The 10,234-nt window shown below is 38.1% G+C and overlaps 1 protein-coding gene across 1 annotated transcript in view; it reads left to right on the top strand.

Moving 5' to 3' along the window:
- Positions 1 to 8,251, top strand: part of LOC149285327 (intraflagellar transport protein 74 homolog) — a 35,525-nt gene extending 27,274 nt beyond the window's left edge. The window contains exons 15-19 of the mRNA XM_089495477.1: positions 1,167 to 1,293; positions 2,607 to 2,770; positions 4,282 to 4,407; positions 7,167 to 7,227; positions 8,136 to 8,251. Of these exons, the coding sequence (XP_089351603.1) occupies positions 1,167 to 1,293; positions 2,607 to 2,770; positions 4,282 to 4,407; positions 7,167 to 7,227; positions 8,136 to 8,251 (594 nt within the window). The remainder of the gene's footprint in view (positions 1 to 1,166; positions 1,294 to 2,606; positions 2,771 to 4,281; positions 4,408 to 7,166; positions 7,228 to 8,135) is intronic.
- The last annotated feature ends 1,983 nt before the right edge of the window (positions 8,252 to 10,234 follow it).

A 10,234-nucleotide genomic window follows, 5' to 3' on the forward strand; every position in this document is an offset into this window, starting at 1 on the left:
GTATTAATGTTTTTAGAGTATAGATCCACTTAATTTCTTCTTTTCCTTGGAGATGGCCATAAAATTGAGATGTTTAGGGTCACCGTTATGGTGTGTTGCGAAATGCATTGGCACACTGTGATTCTGGGTACGATTTTTGTATGTTCCTTATGTGTTCTTCTATCCTTATATGCAGTGCTCTCATCGTACGCCCTACATACTGTAAACCACAAGGGCAATTTAGAACGTATATAAACGTACATTCTTTGTATGACAAGTTAATTTATGTTTAATGTTATACCGTTGTTTGGTTGTGGATGGAAAAAACGGTTAGATAAATGATATAATCTGCTTTTCTTAACCTATTTCCAGGTTTATCTTTGTTTTTGATTGCCATTATCTCTTCCCCATATCGTTATATTACAAGATTGTAGATGTTAGTAACTAAAAAGGGAAACTGTTACTTTTGGAGCGCCCCCTCAGATTATGTCAAAGGGGAGTTATTTACTGCACCCGGACCACATTACATGACCGCGTTTCATTGAGAATGTGTATGGTTGCCTATGATGTATCAAAATAGATTTATCCAATAGATCCCAAGCATGCCCTCAATGCACAGCATTTTTGGAATAGTCCACTATGTTCCTAGCTCTATTGTAAATAATACATAAAAGGTGATTAAACTGACATTAAATGGAAACCCCATTTCTCAGAATGTTTGATCCATATGTGTAGTAGAAGCTGAACAAGAATAGTGCAGGATGCAAAAGAAATAAAACTACTTATGACAGCGCTATTTGGTAGAAATGCCCAATCCAGTGATAGACCTTGGGATCCAAATAAAGTGATTTTGTTTTTATTTTTTTTGCCAAAATGTTAGGGGATCCCACGTAGCACTTGCCTTTTTGCTTCTGTTCTATATGCTATTTTATCTCTTCTGTATTGAGCTGGGGTGGTATATATTTATCCCCCATTATATAATTGTATTTATATTGAAAACTTTTACATTTTCAACAAACAACTGTATTTTTTTTATTCTTTTGTGTGCAGACGTTACTCTAATTTAACATTTAACATGGTTTGGCTGTGTGGGAACAACTATTTGTAGAGTGCACTTTTCTCTTATTTAACACATAATATAAAAATATCATTTGTATTGGTATTACAATAACATTTCTGTTATGCAGAATATGAATAGAATGAAGCAAATGTCATCAGTTACTGCTCAGGACCTTAAGATTATCCAAGAAGACCTTAATTTTAAGGAGACTGAGATGAACAAATCACAGAGTACTGCAAAAAATCTAACATCTGGTAAGTGATATGTATTATTGATCAAATGCATTGGCTTTTTTATTATACTTTAAATCAAATATTATCAATATAATATCAAATACTTTATTTATTAGTAAGCATTACCAGTTAGTCGAAACTGCCTGATTCAAAACCTAGAAACAAAAAATAAGGTTATTCCAGCCTTCCACTTTACCAAGAAATATCTGATCAAAACATAAATTCAGCCTCTCTTATTGGTTTAAATAGTAATTTAATATAACATAAATGTTTACATTATCAGCTAAGAATACCACTAGAATGGCATTAAGGCTTTTTAATAAGATGCAGGTATGGTATAAACATCATAGTGTTTAGGTTTATTATAGGCAATCATATAATTTCAGTGCGTCATTAGATATAGGCTTTTACGGATTTACTAATAGAAAAAATGAAGTGACGTTACGGCAAGCTGATGTCGGAAAAACTTACCGCTTAAGCCTATTTCTGTTGCAGTTCCCTTACTCAAAATACATACAAGCGAGTGCTCAAAGTTACACGACCTCTTAGGAATGTATTTAATACTGTACATTTGTAAAAAAGCATTCATATCTGGTCCAACAATTCAATTTAAACCCGCATGATTGCCCACTAACAAAAAAAAAAATGAATCCTGGCTATGTCTAATGCAAGTTATGCAGTGGTAGATTTAAAAAAAAAACACAAAAAGCCATCAGCACGGCTGTTGAAGAAAGAGGAAACGACTACGAGTAAACAAGATCACTGATGCTATTGTTTTAGATATTTTTCCTTGGGTCAAGAAGTTTGGTCTCAGGCTGCGCTGTTTTGTACACACACCTTCTGCTATTTCACAGCATATCTAAAGGAACTGGGCTGTATCCTCTTCCTGATTAGAATTATTATTAATTTATTTTCTTCTGTAGCAAATGTCTTCAGTGTGTTCGTAAGAGTAACATAAATTATAGCTCGCACACATTACTTTTACCCATTCCGCTTAGAAGTGATCTTTACCTGTCTCTGGAAAGAAAATGTGAGCCAATGGAGAGACAGATCCTACATTTAGTCGGATGATTCTGTGATAGTATAATGTATGTAAAGGTGCCGTTCCACCTACTGCTCTAGATGTCTACGGATAAAAGGTATAAATAATGTTAATGCTGTCCTACTTTTTAATGGTGAGGGCCACCTATGGTGATACAGTAGAGCCATGCGTTTGTTTTCCAGATTAGCTTCCTGGATACAAACAAATAATTACAATAATTGTAAGAAATAATACACAATAGGAGTCCTATAATGGCAAAAAAAAACGTGTTTTTGCTTATTTTTTGTTCTAGAGAGTCAACGTTTGCAACAAGATCTCCAGAAAGTAGAGCAACTAGAATCAAAAATAAATAATGAACTAACATCCCTGAAGGAAAATATTAAGCAAATGTCGGAAGATTTAGAAACATACAGTAATCTGGATGGTCTACGAGCATCCGCAGAAGAGAAGAAAAAGGTAAAGGAGTGTGTTTAGCCAATATAATGAGTTTATATGTATTTGCATGATTGCTTATCCATGCTTTCTAACCAACAAATGGCAGATGATAACTCCGATTGATGATCTGCGAGAACAAGGGAGAAGGGGCTTTTGTGTCGGCCAGTGAGATATGTGAAAGATTTTATTACGGTGATTGTTCATAGTGTTCCTGAAAGCTTCTATTTTTTCACAATCATTTTAGTCATTAGAGACCATAATTACATCCTTGTTTCTCCTTTACACAATAGCAATAGAAGATGCTTCATTCTTTAACAATTAGGAGCCTTGAGTTAGCTAGTGATCCAGTGTATTAATGTGTTTAGGGTGGTTCTGTGCAGAAAAGAGGTTATTCAGGTAATAAAAATCGTGAACAGACTGTAAATTCAGAGTTGCAACGGAGGTTAGGTATCTCCCCCCTCTTTCTCTCTCCTCCTGTTTCTCGTCCCTCTTCTTTCTCTTTACCTTTTTGCCCTACCTCTCCCTTTTCGCTTTTATTTTTTCCCCTTTAGCTTTGATAAACTCTCATTATATCTCATTTTTTATTTATCTCATCTCTTCCATTTCACGTTATCTCTCCCCTGATTTCACTTTCTCTCTCCCCACTTCTCATTATGCCTCCTACTTTTTATTATATCTCCCCTTTCTCCCCATCCCTCTCCTTGCTCATTATCACCTTCCTCCTCTTTATCTCAATCTCTCTTCCTTTTCTTTATCTATCCCCTTTGTTACATATCTCCTCTTTCCCAGTAACTTAAATACGCAGTGGTACACATTTTTACACACACTCTTACATTTGCATAGACTTACACAAACACGCCAACACAGATGCACACATGCTCACTAACATGCACTTATATGTACGCATCTATGGTCACACACCCTTACACATCCATGCTCACATACCCTTACACATCCATGCTCACACACCCTTACACATCCATGCTCACACACAAACATACATACATGCATGCATGCTCACAAACACTTATACACTTTCCCTCCTTCCCTCACTCACCCTCCACAGCTCAACAGTAGATTTTCTTTGCTGTTCACACATTGTGACCTCGTGTTACGTGGCAATGCTCTTTTCCTTCCTCCATGGCCAGTAAACCACTGGTGCTAAGTGCTGGGATATGGCATTACATGCAAGTGCTCAGCATTAGTGTTGGGCCAGTTAGAGGGAGATCCCTTGGGGACTTATAGCCCTTAATAGAGACTCTGGGGCTATGACTTGGGGCTTCAGCCCCGGTAGCCCCCCAAGGACGCCCCTGGTTTGAAGCGTGCAGGATTACTTTCCCTCATTGCACGTTTGTAATTAAGCAGCTCTTCGGTAGGGAGAGATCTCCTGATTCTTTGGCCTGAGGTTAAGGGTGCTTTTTCCTCCCACAAAGCAGGGAAACAAAGATTCACACTGGTTACAAAGTACCCCATCTGTTTTTAAAACATTAATCATAACAGCAAATTCTTCTGGGTTTTTTTCTTACTTCCAGAAACTTCAAGAAGACAAAAAAAGCTTAACCTTGCGCAAAGACACTTTTAAGAAAACACTGGAGCAGTTGAATTCTGAATACGAAAAACTGAAGACTCAGCTCCAGGAGAATGAAACTCACTCTCAGGTATTCAGTGATCAATATCAAACAGTGGCGTCTCCAGGTTTCATATTTAGGGGGGGCACATGGGGGGCCAGGGACCAAAGTAGGGGGGCCAATTATAAAACGGTACATATACACTATATATATATATATATATATATATATATATATATATATATATATATATATATATATATATATATATATATATATATATATATATATATATATATATATATATATACACACACACACGTTAGACGTGCATTTTTAACTACATAATATGCACTTATCTCTTTGAAGTAAAGACCGTGATTAAAATATGATTTCAAAATAACAGCTAAAGTGACAGTTATTTTTCATTATTTAATATTAGCCCCTGCTGACAATATATATAAATATTAGACCCTGCTGCAGATATATAGAAATATTACACCCTGCTTCCGATATATATTAATATTAACCCCTGCTGCGGATATATATTAATATTAGCCCCTGCTGCGGATACATACTTATATTATACCCTGCTGCCGATATACATAGAAATTATACCCTGCTGCCAACATATATTAATATTAGCCCCTACTGCCGATATATAGTATTAGTCCCTGCAGCCAATATATATAAATATTAGCCCCTGCAGCCAATATTTATTGATAATAGGCCCTGCAGCCAATATATATTATTAGCCCCTGTTGCCGATATATATAAACATTAGTCCCAGCTTCCGATATATATTAATATTAGCCCCTGCAGCCAATATATTTGCCACACTGACTGCAGATCAGGGGAAGACAGTGAGAGTCAGTGCAGTGTTCCCTCCTTCTGACTGCACCGTGACATTGAGAGGTCCTCTCCCCTGTAATCATCCCCAGAGTCCCTTTGTCCCCTCATTCACTAAACCATAGCGCTCTTTTACTTACACCCTGTAGTTCAGGTATAGATCAAATAAACAACACATGGAAACAGCACATGCAACTGAATGAGATTAAAAAAAAACTTGTATTTGCAGGTATACATAAATAATGTATGGAAACATAGCATTGCAGGTATAAACCAACAGAACACACAAACCCAGCATTGCAGGTATAGATCAACTGGAAATCACATGAACACTCAGCACTGAAGGTTTAGATCAAATAATCAACACATGGAAACAGCACTCCAGGTATTGATCAGCTGAATAAGACATGCAAATCCTATATTTGCAGGTAAACATTAATAATGCATGGAAATATAGCCGATACAGATGAACAGAATGACACAAAACCCAGCTTTGCAGATATAAATCAATTGGAAATTACATATAAACTCTGCATTAAAGGTATAGATAAAACCCCCTAAATTACAGGCATAGATCACTGGTCACACACCCCAAAGCCAACCCTGGTGTCCACACTGCCCACATGGAACCTGACCAGCACCTAAGTTACACATTATGTCAACTTTGTCCCCAAACAGCTGAACGCACACCGTTTTTGTCCCATAAAGACCTCTCCCTCCCAATCTATCCTATCTACCCCCTCTCCCTCCCAATCTATCCTATCTACCCCCTCTCCCTCCCTATCTACCACAACTGCCTCTCTATCTACCACATCTGCCTCCCAATCTATCCTATGTACCCCCCTCTCCCTCCCAATCTATCCTATGTACCCCCCTCTCCCTCCCAATCTATCCTATCTACCCCCTCTCCCTCCCAATCAATCCTAACTATCCCCTCTCCCTCCCAATGTATCCCATCCACCCCCATCTCCCTCCCAATCTACCCCCTCTCCCTCCCAATCTATCCTATCTACCCCCTCTCCCTCCCAATCTATCCTATCTACCCCCTCTCCCTCCCAATCTATCCTTATCTACCCCTTCTCACTTCTTATCTACCTCTTCTGACTCTCTAACCCCCTCCTAACTTTCTAACCCCCCCTTTGAAGTTCACTTACCTTGGGCTTGTCCAGCGGTGAGATCGCGAGGTCTCTGTATCCCTGGTTCTGCCGGCTTCACTGCTGGGCGCCGGATATGACGACATATACCGGCGCTCGGCTTGAAATGCCGGCACTGCGAACCAGGAAGAGGCCTCGCGGTCGCGGAGAAGAGTGAGAGGCGCCGAACGGTTGCTGAGAACTTATTCCTCAGCAACCGCTCGGCGCCTCTCACTCTCTCCTCCGGGTCTATTAAAAAAAAAAAAGAAAGCCGGCGTTTCAATTGGGGGGGCACACCGGGGGGCACAGCATGATGTAGGGGGGGCCATGGCCCCCCCCTGCCGACGCCACTGATATCAAAAGCATAAAAATATAACATTTTCCAAGGCCTATTGTAAAAATGTGTTGTAATATAAGTTGTATTTCTAGTCTTAATATAGTAGATATTGAGCATTATACATAGTAGGGGGGAAATGTAACACCCGGTTATGCAATACTACCCTCTATTAAAAATATTAACATATGTTACCAAATATTGTTTAATTGTCAATTTTTTAAGGTATGTTTTGAGCAAGTATTTCTATTACAGTGTCTTTAACATTGTTGATTTTGAAGTTTGTGTTTGGGATGTCAGGATCATTAGGAAAAATTAAAATTTCTATGCAAGTACTGAGGTGATGGGAGGATGATAGTGAGAGATCTTTGAGCCAGTCTTGGTGCATTGTTGTGACATAAGTAGCATTTGAATGGTTAAACCACTGTTTGATACAAGCAGTTAACGTGGTAAAAATGCTGGTGATTAAAGAATAAATTGCTTTGTGCGTATATTTCCCCTTGGGCTAATGTATTTTAATTTTATGTTTTCAGCTAACAAACCTGGAAAGAAAATGGCAACATCATGAGCAAAATAATTTTGTGATGAAAGAATGTATCCTTCTTAATATAAACAGCAGTGTTGATCACCACACTGATGAACAATGTTATCAGTCGGAATTACTTTTACAGCTGGCAAATGCATCTGCTGCCATTTATATATCTTGTAGTATGCGTACAAGCCCAGTTAGTTGCCATTAATCGTTTAACAGCATTTTTGAAGCACATGGGGTAATGTATAGGATTCATGTCATAAATGAGGTATAAGCTGTTCTTAATGAGCTTTCTTTTGTATTGTCTCCTTTCTTCCTTTCCCCTCTTTTGTCTGTTTGTAACATTTATCAAAGTACTTCACTTATCCTGTTTGCCCCCTTGGATTGCCCTCTTTTTACCTCCATTCTGCTCGTATCCTGACACTTGCATGATGTCAAAACAGCAGGAGAACCACTTTCAATTGAAATCTTTGCCTGTGTGTTACTGCACTGCTTTTGGTCATATTTAAAGGTACAAATGAGTCACTAGGGGTTAACCTAATTCATTACCATTGGATAAGGTTTGCCACATTGTTTGAACTGATTGCTGTGTAGATGCTGGTGTGAGCATCCAGTCTGTCCTTTTTGCCATGGAATTATACAATGGAGTTTGATCTCCCCAGCCAGCCAGTCTCCCGCACCTGCCGGGTCTAGGCCTACTTGGCCTAGGCTACAATACACCACTGAAAACAGGGAACATAAAGTTAAGGGCTTTGTTTCAGGCTAAAGGCAAACTCAATGAACTCAGAATGTTAAGAAACAAAATAGTAACATATAATGGAAGAGATCAGGGAACCCAAGGAACAGAAAGCAAATCAACACAGTCAGATGATTTAGCAGGCAGACACTGAGGCTTTATATATGTCCACCTTCATCAAGAACACAAATTGTCATGAACTGTCATCTTTCTTTCCTTGACTTCTTGTTACAGTTATAGCTGCAAAGAGCCAGGAGAGCGACTACAAGCAAGTGATGAATACTGTCTCTAAACAGATTGCAGAATACAATAAAACTCTTATAGACACTCTGCAGAACTTTAGAAAGTAAATCCAGGCCGTGGCTACTAACCAGCAAATATCCAGACATACTGTCCACAAAACGGAACTATAATCACATTTGTCATTGTATCATGGAAAATAAAATTCTTAAATATTTTTATTGAGCGGAGTTCGTGTGATCATTCAGAAGTGCTTTTTCAGCAGCTTCGCTAAAATAATATTTTTATAAATAAAGAATGCAATTTAGACCAAGTTACCACCACCTTCCACACTTTGACCATCCATCTGATGGATCCGGGTTTTTGTAAAGTGCAAAGATACCAAATTATCAAGTAAGAATCGTGTCAGGCCTGTGCGCAGGCAGAGATCAAGACTAAGACAAAGGTGCACATAACTGTAAAGTAACAGCTGCGCATCAACAAATGTGTACAGCCTGGTAAACTTTTTTTCAGGAATGTATTTCTATGCAAAATCACCTAACCACAAATATTATTTGGAAAAGGAAAACTTAAAAAAAAAAATGAAAGTGTTATTTGTAATTATGAAAAAATACAAGTTGGTTGAAACAAACATTTCATACTGAACAGATGGACCAAAATGATCTGTATCGATGCCCCAGATTTTGCAGAACTTTGTGTTAACTTAACACAAAGGGTTAATGATGTAGGACAGACTGAGCCACAAAGTAACATCGCTTAACTAGAAGGGGGAAAGCGTATTTGCCAAAACGCTTGTTAGGTGTGGATGATGAGAGGGATTTGATCACAGCCGGGGTGTGACAGGAAAAGGTGTGAAGGAGGCAGGGGTGATCACACAGTAGGGAGGGGAGAAGTGACATGTCACAGGAACAACACACCTACAGCAAAGGGTGGAACGGACAATAACGGGCTTTAGGATTGAAATAATCATGCTACTGTCATAGCTTTGAACCACATGCCAAATCTGAAAAGAATTATACAAATTGATGATTAAAAGGAATTAACTTGAAAAACTGCTGCAGCACCGGGGAGTGTGGAACCACCCACCGGGGTGTGTGGAAAGTAGCATTTTTTAGGAGAATAATGATCTGTATTTGGCAACCTGTCATTCTCATCAATTTACTGTTTTGTCCTTGAACCTATTTAGTACCAGGATACAACACAACATCAGATGGTTATGAAACATTCCACTGCAGTGTTATATAGGCAATGTACTAAATATATAAAAGGACCGTGGTTTTTTTTAAAATAATTTCTTGTTAATGATACAGCAGGATCGGTATTTTGTGACTGTGGAGTAGGGCAGAGCATGTATTTAAAGAGGAGGAAGGCAGATCAGGAAGCTCATTTGGAGCCCACTTCCCCACTGGACAGAAGCACAAATCATTGACTTTTCTAAAGTGTCAGAGTACACTCTATTTTTCTCTATGATGTGCAGTAACATAATTGCCATAGTTTGACAAGTTGACTTTTTTCTAAATAACAAAAATATGTTTTTTTACAATAATTATATAAAAAAAACTATCAAAATATATAATAAGCTAATGATAAAATTATATATTGACGTATAGAAGTGTGATTAGACTGACTGTTTTCTAATACAATATTTTTAAATACGATGTGTTAAAATGAATTGTGGAATCTGCTGATTATAGTGTTACTTTGAAAGTAGTCAGACCCCTGAATTATCAAGATATCCTGTTAAATTGAGGACTTGCTGAAGTCCCCCTCAATTTCCCCTCAAGAGATTATACGTTTTGCAAAAGCATGATTTTCTCCTTCTGTACCAGCATACTCGATCAATATGTCTTATATTTGTTTATTTTATTAGTAATTTTGTACATTGTCATCACTATAACTCCCTGTATGACTTCACTTAATGAAGTAATGAAAGCACTTTTTATTATCTCAGAAAAACCAACTGAAAAGCCTAATTGAGCTCACGCTGGCATACACACCATAGTCCCCTCAGTAACTGCAGTAGGTGAAGAGATCTTGTAATCTGTTGATCTCTCCATGCAGAGGGTGCAGAGCTGCTGTGGATGATTCACTAG

This window comes from Sceloporus occidentalis, unplaced genomic scaffold (assembly GCF_023333645.1).
Source record: "Sceloporus occidentalis isolate IW3139 unplaced genomic scaffold, rSceOcc1.0.p SCAF_80, whole genome shotgun sequence".
NCBI classification, from domain to species: domain Eukaryota; kingdom Metazoa; phylum Chordata; class Lepidosauria; order Squamata; family Phrynosomatidae; genus Sceloporus; species Sceloporus occidentalis.